A 14167-nucleotide genomic window follows, 5' to 3' on the forward strand; every position below is an offset into this window, starting at 1 on the left:
TAAAAGGATATAGATGCTACAGTCCGAAAAGACTTCACTTGTTCACTACAATGAATTATGACTATCTTGAGATGGAATATTATTATAGCTCTCAACAGACAAGTGAGGGGGAGATTGATTCTAATGACATTGTGAGTTGGTTGAAAATGATTTCCTCATCACAAGAAATCAACCAAATTACCAAATCATCACAAGCAATACAAATAGAAAAAGAAAACTCATCACAAATTTAACGAAAAAATTCAAGTCGAATCGGATCAGCTTAACAAAATATTTCAGGGGAACAACAAAGTTCAAGTCGGGAATCAACTCAACAAGATATTCCAGACGCATAACAAAGTTCAAGTCAGAAATCAAGTCAACAAGATATTCTAGACGAACAATAAAGTTCAATTCATGAAGCAACTCAACGAGATGTACCATAAAGGCCAAGTGAAGGTTAGCCAATCATAAAAAATTTAAGGCAAGCTCAAGAAAGTCAAAATGAATCGATGAAAGGATATATCTTGCCTCCAAGAGTCAATAGGAGAGTTCCACGATATGATCCTGAAAAAGAAGCCCTCGGATCAAGATATCTGATGACAAATATTGCGAGAGGAAATTTATCAGATGAAGCCATGAAATTCACTTCCGCAATATACTCCGAAGAAATACCAACATCAGTAGAACACGCCTTAAAGTCAAAAAATTGGAGAGAGGCGATGGAAGCTTTAAAAAAATGATATGTGAGAAAAATGTATCCTCCCATAAGAAAGAAGCCAGTAGGATGCCACTGGGTCTTTACAATAAAACATAAAGCAGATGGAACCATTGAAAGATATAAAGCTCGACTCGTAGCAAAGGGATACACTCAGACTTATGGGGTTGATTACTCAGAAACTTTCTCTTCGGTAGTCAAAATCGACACTATCAGAGTTCTCTTCTCAATTGCTGCAAATAAAGATTGGCCTCTACTAGTTTGTGTGAAAAATGTTTTTTTTTTTTTTTTTTTTTACATTAAGAGCTCAAAGAAGAGATTTACATGGAAGGACCATCCCGATTCACCACAAGCTTTAGAGAATGGGAAGTTTGTCGACTTAAAAAATCTTTGTATCGGCTAAAACAATCCCCTCAAGCTTGGTTTTGGGAGATTCACTTTAGTAATGAAAAATTACGGTTTCAAACAAAGTAACTCGGATCACACTTTATTTCTCAAACAAAGAAATAATCTCATAATGTGTTTAATTATCTATGTTGACGATATAATAATTACTGAAACTTAAAAACCAATCTTTTTAAAGAATTTGAAATAAAAGACTTGGAAACAAAGTCTTATTTTTCATAGTTTTGGTATCTATGTTGAGTCCTTAAGTTGGTCCGGTTACATATCAAACTCATTTGGTATCTATGTTGAGTTTTTATGTGCGGTTGATGAATTTGAACAAATATATCATATGATAGAATAGAATGTCGTAGTGCTCTCTTGACATGCATGTGCTAGAAAACCGATTCGATGGTCATTCTCTCTAAGAAATAAGATAAGAGAAGAGACTTTTTTATATGAACCAAAAATTTTCATCATGTCTTCCAACAAAACAAATAACCTGTCATTCAAAAAAAAAAAAAAAAAACAAATTACCTATTCATAATAAAGAACTTATGTATACTAAATTCTAGTATGAAAACTATCACTAACTACTTGCTAGTCTACTATCCTAAATAATATGGGACATGAAGAGATGTGGGTAACAACACGACCATCTCGTTTTACTCTAATAACTGCAATCTAGGCTAACTGTTCAGATCGGCTCACAGTCACCGAGTTGGGCTTTTGTCTTGGATCATCAAGCTACCATTGATTATAGCAGCTGGTAGCATTCTCTCATGCTTGGGCCTATCTATGATCTTAAAATGTCCAATCGTATCAATACCCACCAGTTGAAAATCAAAATTGTCTTCAAGGATGGTAACAACAGTACTCTCAAAACCAGAACAAATGCACAAATAGGGGCGAAACTACATGGGGGCAAGGGCCCCCCAGTGGGTTTTTTATCTAGTGTAAAAAATTTGAGTTTTCCGACGATTATTTTTTTTGTCCCAAAACCTACATATTTTGCCCCAAAAACTTCAAATTTTGCCCAAAATTCTCTAACTTTTGCCCAAAACCATCAAATTTTGCCTAAAAACCATCATAATTAGCCTAAAAACCTCAATTTTTTCCCCCAAAATCTCCATATTTTGTCCAAAAAAATTGCTACAGTTTTAATTTTTTTTCCCCCGGTGAAAAAAATCCTATTTCCGCCACTGTGCACAAAGGCATTGATTTCATCCCAGGTGGTTCATGCTCGGTTGGAATAACCACAAACTTTGATGATTTTTATGTGGGATCAGGATCAAGGAATTTCGTGAAATCTAAAAAGGCATCAGTAGCATCCAAAATGGTAATGTAAGTGGGTGAAGCGGTGGAAAGGTTGGTGGTGCGAAAAATCTTATTTCCCATTTCCAAAGAAGAAACTGGGGGTGGGTTGATAAATGATGGAGTTGGTTGTATGGGTTCGAGATTTTCAACCTTGGTGAGGGTGGTGACAATGTCGGTTAGTGGGAGTGTGAACGGACCCGTTCATATACATTATAAACGATTCACAATAGTTGATTTCATTGCGAGGTACTTGACCTCTATATGATACATTTTACAAACATCGCATTCGTTTTTAAAAGACAAACTTTCATTTACATCGAAAGTTGACGGCATGCATACCCTTTCATAATATCCATCTATAAATGATCTAATCTGTCATTTACTTAATCATATTCTTTACTGAACTCAACGACTTGAATGCAAACTCTTTTGAAATATGCCATGAATGACTCTAAGTAATATCTTTAAAATGAGCAAATGCACAGCGGAAGTTTTCTTTAACACCTGAGAATAAACATGCATTAAAGTGTCAACCAAAAGGTTGGTGAGTTCATTAGTTTATCATAAACGATCATTTTCATTATTTTAATAGACCACAAGAATTTCATTTCCAGTTCTCATAAATATACGTCCCATGCATAGAGACAAAAATCATTCATATGGTGAATACCTGGTAACCGACATTAACAAGATGCATATAAGAATATCCCCTATCATTCCGGGAAATCCTTCGGATATGATAAAAACAACATCGAAGTACTAAAGCATCCGCTACAACAGATGGGGTTCGTTAGGCCCAATAAATCTATCTTTAGGATTCGCGTCAATTAGTAGACTGGTTTACTAATCCTTAGGTTACCAAGCAAAAGAGGCATATTCGGCTTCGATCATTCAACCATATAATGTAGTTTCGATTACTTGTCTCTATTTCGTAAAATATTTATAAAAGCAGCGCATGTATTCTCAGTCCCAAAAATATATATTTTGCAAAAGCATTTAAAAAGGGAGCAAATAAACTCACTCTACAATATTTTGTAGTAAAAATATTCATACGACGATACTAAACAATGCATGGTTGGCCTCGGTTCACGAACCTATATCAAGTATATATATTAACACATATAATCACATAATTCCTCCTACATAATATTTATATATTAAGTGTTGTAGTTTTATAAATATATATACTTTATTTATATTTTATACCTTACGTTATATTTTATATATAGTCATTTTGTAAATAATCAATATTCATACATATAGTTATATTACAATATATATATATATGTATATATATGTATATATATATATATATATATATATATATATATATATATATATATATATATATATATATATATATATATATATATATATATATATATATATATATTGTAGTTGGTATTACATCAAAAATCAGTAATTTGTTATATGTAATATTTATATAATAAATGTTAATATGTTTATTCAATATTTTATGTAATACTAATATAACTATGTATCAAATATGTTTTATGTATTTAAAAATAATATTAATAATAATAATAAAAATTACGTTAATAATAAAAATAATAATTATACTAATAATGATAAATAAAATGATAGTTTTAATAAAAAGGATAATTTTCATATAAATTTTAATAAAAGTACTATCTTTAATAATAAATGATAATAATAATGTTTGTAATGATACTTTTACTAAAAATGATATTTTTATCATTTAATGATAACAACAATAATATCAATAATGTTAATAATAATAATTGTAATAATTATACTAAAAATGCTACCTTTAAAAGAATTCATAAGCTTCCCAAAAAACATAACTGTCACTCCTCCCCGGGTTCGAACCCGCGACCTCTCGCTAAACCAAACAACTCCCTAACCATTACGCCATCCACACATTTCTGTCTATATCTCGCATGTTTATATCTAATTATATCTAAACCGATTATCCTCTTTCTCAATCAAGTTGCAAGTTCCCTTAAAATCTCTAGTGACCCAACATACAGTCTATCGTCTTCATCATCGATTATAGCTTTCGAAATAAAAACATTTTTCGTGGTGTGTAAGTTTTGTAAATCGAGCAGTCCAAATAAATATTAAAAGAGTCCATTAATATCAAGAAAAGCCTACGGTTTTCATAGTCATAAAGCAAAAGCAGATCATGGTTTTGGTTTGGCTTTTTAAAAGAAACAAAAGCAATCGTTATCTAGTCAGCTTTGCACTCATCGACTTCATTTCATCATCAATCGACCAACTAATAAACCATCATCATCATTAAGTCATCTTATCATCATACTTAATTATCGACATAATTATTAACCTGATCATTAACATAACCATCGATCATAATACACGGTATCATCACATAAATATTATCGTACTAATCATCTTCTTCTCCATGATCATCATCATACTCATAACTCCAATCATAATCATAACTTAATCTAATTTTATCATTATCATTTCGCTACAACATGATCATAATAATATCACAATCACCTCTTCATCATCACTTCGGCATCATCATGAATTCATTATTATTAACGTTAAATTCTTGGACCATTAGTCACATGAAGTCATGCCCAACAGATATGTGAAATCATGGCCCAATAGATCTTTTACGGTCCAAACAAAATAGTAGTTCAATCAAGAAGCCCGTTATTCAAGTCCACCAAACTAAATAATTATACGGTCCCAAAGATAGAAAAAAAAATTACGGCTCAAAAGAATTCGGGTAACAATTCCTCTTCATTTTCCTATAATAACAAGTGGGGTTATTTGGTTAAAAGCTGTCGGCCAGAAAGAGAAAACAACAAGCAACCAACTCTATTACTTGTTATTAGCAAGTGGATTATTTGTTTAGTAAATTGGTTGGCTACAAGAAAGGAAAAGAGAATGTGTGCAGTAAACAGCGAATTCGAGTAGTTATATTGATGGGTTTGGGGTCTGTTGAATAGCGGTTAGCAACAGAAAGACAATTGTAGCATCATGTTGGTGATGGTTAGATTAGCATCAAATCATTATGGATTGTGTGTTAGATTACAATGAGAGAAGGAAAGCAAAAAGAAAGGTGGTGGTTGGCGATAAGATACCTTAACAGTAGCCATTTTATTTCGAGCATCAAGTGGGTGCAGCAGCTACATGTTCGTGTTGATGGTGTTCGCGTATAAAAATGGAAGCATTAAACGAAAGTTAGAGAGAAGATGAGAGGGAGAGGGAGAAGAGAGGTGGAGAATGGTGACGGATTTAATGGATTCAAAGTGATGGTGAAAGGTGATGGAGTAGGTCGTTTGATGGCGAGATAGTGGTAGCAAATATGTTCGCAGATTTTGATGTTGATGATAGCGGTGGTTGTTCGGTAATCATGGTGATCATGGTGGACATGGTTCGGAGATGGTGTAGTTTGTTAAAATTTAAAAGTGATGATGGACTCATGAAATGGATGACATAGATGGTAGGAGAAAGAAGAATAAAGGTGATGAATTTCACGATTTAGAAGTGGTGATGATGCTTGCAGGGTGACGGTGGTCCGGTTTAGGGTGACGGATAGTGATGGGTTGTCTTTGACAAGAAACAAAAAAAAAACACATAAAAATGGTGATTATAGGGTGGTATAGGATGTTCGGTTTAGAGGTGATTCTTGGTGATGGTGGTTCATGATGGTCATGGTGGTGGAAGGAGGTGATTGTGGTTGCGGTTATGGTTGATGGTACCGGTGGTGACAGAGCTTTAATAGTACATGATATATATGATATATGTCTTATGTATGTCAAAATACATATATATAATTAGATCATGAAGAAAAGCAAACAGTGACCCTAATTAGTTAATAAGTCACGGGAGTAATTAGATTATTTCTCTGCCGACAGTTATTCACGGATATGATTTCGTGTCCAATGCTAAACAGTTAACGTATAAAAGTGTTCCTAAAAATCCCAAAATTTTAGATTAATTGTATTTAATTATTTCACTCATTAACTGTTTGAAACCTGATCAAAAAGGTTCGATAATTACTTATTTTCTGTTCCAATTTATATGTACGGAGTACTAATATTCAAACTTAAAAAGGTAAAAATATATTAAACAAATCTAAGATCTTCGCAATCAATTTACAGTTTAACTTTTATTTCAATCCTTCCTGAATATGTACTATATCTATATTAAAACTAATAAAACGTCAATCGAGTGTTACTGACGTTTACTAATTAAGCTCGAAATCATTTATTTTTAATATATTCACATTCTATATATAAACAGTTTTAAAATAGCAAGTTTAATTACTAAAACAAATATATTATATATTTTTAAACAAATAGATTTAATATAACTTTATATATTTACAAGTAATATTTATATACATAATTATATATATCTATATATTTATAAATATAGTTTCCATTACATCGCATATTTTTTTACATAATTAATTCTAACAGTTTAATCATATATTAATTCAATAATATCTATATGCATCTGTTTATATAGTTGTTCGTGAATCGTCGGGAATAGTCGAAGGGTAATTGATTACATGAACACAATTCAAAGTTTTTGAAACATCAACATTACAGACTTTGCTTATCGTGTCGAAACATTAAACCATATAAAGATTAAGTTTAAATTTGGTCGGAAATTTCCGGGTGGTCACAGTACCTACCCGTTAAAGAAATTTTGTCCCGAAATTTGAGTGAGGTGGTCATGGCTAACAATAAAAATGTTTTCATGGCTAACAATAGAGTTTTATCATCATTGAGTAATATGGATAAAACAATTCGATTATTCGAAGAGCACGAGTGAAGTTATTACAAAAAAGTGAAATAAAGAAGTAAAGATTTGTCTTAGCTTTTGACGTAGTCAGGTTGAATTCCGGAATTCAAGGGATATAAAGAAAATCTTCGAAATCTAAAAGATTTGATTCTTCGGCGAATAAGAAAATTAAGATCTCTATAATTAAATACGATGATCTGCCTCGTTTACTCTGTCTGGTATTTCCCTTATAAATTAAACTCTTCCGTTCCATTATTCTCACCATTTCTATACTTTCTTTCTTAGTTCATACATCCAAAAGATTGTGAAAATGCTTAATTCAGTTCTAATCCTTGATATTTTCCTAATTATCATTTCTATCATCCTTCTTTTCAATCTTCCACCAGAAAAATCTGTTTACTTCTACTATTACTTTGGGGTGATACTATTCTTAATTCTACCATGTCTTTATATTGCTATTCGTATTAATATCCACGGTTTGTAATTTATGTGTTGTTATCGAGCTTTATATTCTCCCTTATATTTCGGAGTCCCTGCTTCCGTCTTCTATAATCATTGTCATTCACAGTTAATGCTATCTCTTATTTGCTGCGATTTATACCCCCTTTCAAATTTTTCGAGCTTCATGCTTTTGTTTTCTTTTCGCAAGTAATGGTCCAGAATTCATAGGTATGGAGTTTCGAATGAATTTCATGTTCTAAACAAGAAAGAACGAAATAGCACGATTTGATTTATCAAATTACCAGAATCACTGAGAATAGAACTATCAAGAATATACTTTCTTGATATGTTCAGAAGTTAAGCAGAATGAAAGAGTTATGTAACATGGCACATGATGATGTTATGATCTGTGAATCATCACGTCCCATTAGAAACTCAACATGACTTACTGTAATATAATCACGTTGATCAAGTGTCATTATATTATACTAACTCATGCATCAGTTCCCAACACTTTTTCAAAAACATTCATAATTTAAACTCGAAAGTTTACAGAATATAGAAACTAACAGTTTCTTATATGATGTAATACTGATAGCGCGAAGAGATTAATGATTTCAGATAAGAATAGTTATGAAAATATCTACAGAAATATGGAGGATATTTATAATGAAAGATACGATGATATCTTGGAATATCTAAGATCGGAGGATGATGCAGGATATTGTCCGCAGGGGTTTAGAGTCAGGAGCAAGGTATTCGTTGAAGGTTTCATCGGATCAAGAATTACCTAAATTCTTTGAATATATGGTATGGCCCTTGTATTTGGTCTTGGTCTCCTTCATGGTTTGCTCAATCTGTTTTTCAGTACCAAATTTTCTATCGAGCGTTCCCAACATTCCATTCTTTATCATCAAACTTTTGGCCATTTAGACCATCTACGATTTTTGCTGTTTCCTCTGCATTTAATGCTACCATATCCGAATCATCGGTTATCAATCCGAGGTGGTTTCAGGAGAATTGAGTTTTTAGATGATTAAACGCTGATGGTAATATGGTGGAATATAAAGGTTCCCCGGTAACAATAAAAGAGCACACATATATATCAAGGTTATAATAAGGCTTATTCGAATGAAAGGTCGACGTTGATTTGTTGGAGCTGTGACAAAGTTGGCTAATTTGAAAAGGAATTGTAAAGTTATTTTGGGTAATAATAACACTAGAGGAATTAGCACAGCTAAGTGTTAAACAATTACTCAGTTTCTGAGAGTTTTTCAGGTGTATAACTATATGTATCAATCATTTCTTCCGTAGATGAAGTGCGGTTGGTTCACTCTCGATTGAGATGTTTTCAAGAATCATGAAAGGTTTGAACGCAGATTGAAATCGTCAAGATACAAATGAAGTTTAAGATGAAATCAAGTGGCAAACTTGAAGAATTGTTTAGTTTCATATGTTATAATCAATATTTTAATTCATTTTAATTGTCCAATGTCATTAGTCCATAGTTTGTAGTCCCCAGTTACTAACTCAATAATTCATATACAGTTTATAATATTCGAATTTAATTAATACGTATCGTGACCCGTGTACATGTCTCAGACTCTATCACAACTCAAAGTATATATATTATTATAGAATCAACCTCAACCCTGTATAGCGAATTCGAACATTACAGCATATAGAGTGTCTATGGTTATTCCAAATAATATATATAGATTCGTCGATATGATATGTCAAAATATTGTATACGTGTCCCGACATTTAAAGTGCGTAAAATAAATAACAGAAATTAAATGACGATAAATAAAATTGCGAGAAAATAAATTGCGATAATTAAATTGCGATAAATAAAATATAACCAGTTAGCTAGGAACAGTTAGCGTGGATTCTTAATAAAATTCTTCTCATAGTTAAATTGTTTGTTTCTAACAAATTTTATTTTGTCCAATGTTTTCTTCATTATGCCACTTGCTGGATTCTGATAGATAAAAATCAAAATATGAAATTGAATGAAAATGGTTATTTTGCGGTGAACGGATACGTATATCGGTGGTTGTAAATATGATAGTAGATGACTGTTGAATTAGATTTGAAAGAATGTACAGTGTACTTATTAATGTGAAATTTAAATATTCCTCGGGTATTACCTACCCGTTAAAATATTTTCACCATTAACAGTTTGTACAAAAGAATTTTTAATTACAATCTTTATGAAAACATATATACATATATATTTTATTCAGATGTAATTATGGATTTAATGAGTTAATATAACATTAAACTCATTTGCTTTTCGGTTAGAATTAGAGTACATAATCTCTAAAACATTAGAAATTATATAATCGTCATGTAGAACGAAGAATAATGATGTAGAACGATTCGTAGAACGATTCGTAGAACGATAATTATAATTGAGGTATAGAATGAGATGTTGAGGCATGGATTGTTGATGGTACTGGTGATGTTACTGATGGTACTGTTGGTGCCGGTGATGTTGTTGAAGCTGGTAAATTTTGCTCCATATTCTCCAAATTGATTACTCGAGCGCGAAATTCGTTGACTTATTCTATTATTCTGGGATGATTGTTGGTCGGAACGAGCGAATGAATAAGGTTTAGAATCTGAGATATTATGTAATCATGACGAGATATTCGGGAAATGAGGGTGAAAATGATATTTCGGACTGGTTCACTGGTAAGTGCTTCGGGTTCTTTGCCAATAGGTGAATTCGGTTAGTGGAAGGGATCGCCTTCTTCTTGTCTCCATTGATTAAGTCGACTACGAACCCATCAGATGAATTGGGGATGGAAGATTGGTTGATTCATTCTGGTGACACTGCTTTCGGAGCTTAGGTGAAACTCCATATCGGAATAGCTGTCGGAATCCGAGGAATTCGAACTGGTTGAGGGATTCGTCTCGTACGATCAGATGAAGGATTTTGGATAAGAAATAGATTATAGGATGTAGATTAGTACCCTGCAATACATAATTTACATATGCATATATAATACAAAAATCTCATAAGTTACGGAGGAATCTACGGAAGCTATCAGGCAAAGGTAACAATAACAGATACACTAAGATATGAATTTATCTATACACTGTCTATGCAATAGAGGCAGTAAGACGTGTCTAGATTAAGAATGATAAGCAGGTAATTTCCTACGGATGATAAGCAGATGATTTTCGACTAGAAATGATAAGCAAAAATTTTAACATGCAGACACGGTCGAAGTCGAGACCCACTAATGCATCTAAACAACTATCAGTTAGACACACTAATGCAAGACCTGGTTCGCTAAGACCACCGCTCTGATACCAACTGAAATACAGTTAGGGACAACCACCGTCCCACCCAGTGCCTTCCCAGCTAACCGCCTGGTGACCACTGAGTGTACCTCAGATACTGATTTTAGGGCCTGCCTCTCGGCTACTGCCAACCCTCGTAAGGGATTGCAAGGAGTAAGAGCCAATGCTTCGTCACAGGTAACACTGTGAGAACCTCCTTTACGACTAACCCGCCACACATGGACGGCGTTATACCAGCTCTGATGCCAACTGAAAGGACCCGTTCATATACATTATAAACGATTCATAATAGTTGATTTTATTGCGCGGTACTTGACCTCTATATGATACATTTTACAAACATTGCATTCGTTTTTAAAAGACAAACTTTCATTTACATCGAAAGTTGACGGCATGCATACCCTTTCATAATATCCATCTATAAATGATCTAATCTGTCATTTACTTAATCATATTCTTTACTGAACTCAACGACTTGAATGCAACGTCTTTTGAAATATGCCATGAATGACTCCAAGTAATATCTTTAAAATGAGTAAATGCACAGTGGAAGATTTCTTTAACACCTGAGAATAAACATGCTTTAAAGTGTCAACCAAAAGGTTAGTGAGTTCATTAGTTTATCATAAACGATCATTTTCATTATTTTAATAGACCACAAGAATTTCATTTCCAGTTCTCATAAATATACGTCCCATGCATAGAGACAAAAATCATTCATATGGTAAACACCTGGTAACTGACATTAACAAGATGCATATAAGAATATCCCCTATCATTCCGGGAAATCCTTCGGACATGATAAAAACAACATCGAAGTACTAAAGCATCCGCTACAACGGATGGGGTTCGTTAGGCCCAATAGATCTATCTTTAGGATTCGCGTCAATTAGTAGACTGGTTTACTAATTCTTAGGTTACCAAGCAAAAGGGGCATATTCGGCTTCGATCATTCAACCATATAATGTAGTTTCGATTACTTGTGTCTATTTCGTAAAACATTTATAAAAGCAGCGCATGTATTCTCAGTCCCAAAAATATATATTGCAAAAGCATTTAAAAAGGGAGCAAATGAAACTCACTCTACAATATTTTGTAGTAAAAATATTCATACGACGATACTGAACAATGTATGGTTGGCCTCGAATTCACGAACCTATATCAATTATATATATTAACACATATAATCACAAAATTCCTCCTACATAATATTTATATATTAAGTGTTGTAGTTTTATAAATATATATACTTTATTTATATTTTATATCTTCAGTTATATTTTATATATAGTCATTTTGTAAATAATCAATATTCATACATATAGTTATATTACAATATATATATATATATATATATATATATATATATATATATATATATATATATATATATACATATATATATATATATATATATATATATATATATATATATATATATATATATATATATAATTGTAGTTGGTATTACATCAAAAATCAATAATTTGTTATATGTAATATTTATATAATAAATGTTAATATGTTTATTCAATATTTTATGTAATACTAATATAACTATGTATCAAATATGTTTTATGTATTTAAAAATAATATTAATAATAATAATAAAAATTACGTTAATAATAAAAATAATTATTATACTAATAATGATAAATAAAATGATAGTTTTAATAAAAAGGATAATTTTCATATAAATTTTAATAAAAGTACTATCTTTAATAATAAATGATAATAATAATGATATTTATAATAATAATGTTTGTAATGATACTTTTACTAAAAATGATATTTTTATCATTTAATGATAACAACAATAATATCAATAATGTTAATAATAATAATTGTAATAATAATACTAAAAATGCTACCTTTAAAAGAATTCATAAGCTTCCCAAAAAACATAACTGTCACTCCTCCCTGGGTTCGAACCCGCGAACTCTCGCTAAACCAAACAACTCCCTAACCATTACGCCATCTACACATTTCTGTTTATATCTCGCATGTCTATATCTAATTATATCCAAACCGATTATCCTCTTTCTCAATCAAGTTGCAAGTCCGCTTAAAATCTATAGTGACCCAACATACAGTCTATCGTCTTCATCATCATTTATAGCTTTCGAAATAAAAACATTTTTCGTGGTGTGTAAGTTTTGTAAATCGAGCAGTCCATATATATATTAAAGGAGTCCATTAATATCAAGAAAAGCCTACGGTTTTCATACTCATAAAGCAAAAGCAGATCATGGTTTTGGTTTGGCTTTTTAAAAGAAACAAAAGCAATCGTTATCTAGTCAGGTTTGCACTCATCGACTTCATTTCATCATCAATCGAACAACTAATAAACCATCATCATCATTAAGTCATCTTGTCATCATACTTAATTATCGACATAATTATTAACCTGATCATTAACATAACCATCGATCATAATACACGGTATCATCACATAAATATTATCGTACTAATCGTCTTCTTCTCCATGATCATCATCATACTCATAACTCCAATCATAATCATAACTTGATCTAATTTTATCATTATCATTTCGCTACAACATGATCATAATAATATCACAATCACCTCTTCATCATCACTTCGGCATCATTATGAATTCATTATTATTAACGTTAACTTCTTGGACCATTAGTCACATGAAGTCACGCCCAACAGATATGTGAAATCATGGCCCAATAGATCTTTTACGGTCCAAAACAAAATAGTAGTTCAATCAAGAAGCCCGTTAATCAAGTCCACCAAACTAAATAATTATACGGTCCCAAAGAAAAAAAAATTACGGCTCAAAAGAATTCGGGTAACAATTCCTTTTCATTTTCCTATAATAACAAGTGGGGTTATTTGGTTAAAAGCTATCGGCCAGAAAGAGAAAACAACAAGCAACCAACTCTATTACTTGTTATTAGCAAGTGGATTATTTGTTTAGTAAATTGGTTGGTTACAAGAAAGGAAAAGAGAATGTGTGCAGTAAATAGCGAATTCTAGTAGTTATATTGATGGGTTTGGGGTCTGTTAAACAGCGGTTAGCAACAGAAAGACAATTGTAGCATCATGTTGGGGATGGTTCGATTAGCATCAAATCATTATGGCTTGTGTGTTAGATTACAATGAGAGAAGGAAAGCAAAAAGAAATGTGGTGGTTGGCGATAAGATACCTTAACAGTAGCCATTTTATTTCGAGCATCAAGTGGGTGCAGCAGCTGCATGTTCGTGTTGATGGTGTTC

General features: G+C 32.0%; 1 protein-coding gene across 1 annotated transcript; it reads left to right on the forward strand.

The window, feature by feature from the left end:
- Positions 1 to 734: 734 nt before the first annotated feature.
- LOC139840972 (uncharacterized mitochondrial protein AtMg00820-like) lies at positions 735 to 1100 on the forward strand. The gene is made up of 2 exons (XM_071831211.1): positions 735 to 956; positions 1002 to 1100. Exons 1-2 carry the CDS (start codon positions 735 to 737, stop codon positions 1098 to 1100), a joined length of 321 nt encoding a protein of 106 aa, XP_071687312.1.
- Positions 1101 to 14167: the final 13067 nt, after the last annotated feature.

The sequence above is a fragment of the Rutidosis leptorrhynchoides genome, chromosome 4 (assembly GCF_046630445.1).
Source record: "Rutidosis leptorrhynchoides isolate AG116_Rl617_1_P2 chromosome 4, CSIRO_AGI_Rlap_v1, whole genome shotgun sequence".
Lineage (NCBI taxonomy): Eukaryota > Viridiplantae > Streptophyta > Magnoliopsida > Asterales > Asteraceae > Rutidosis > Rutidosis leptorrhynchoides.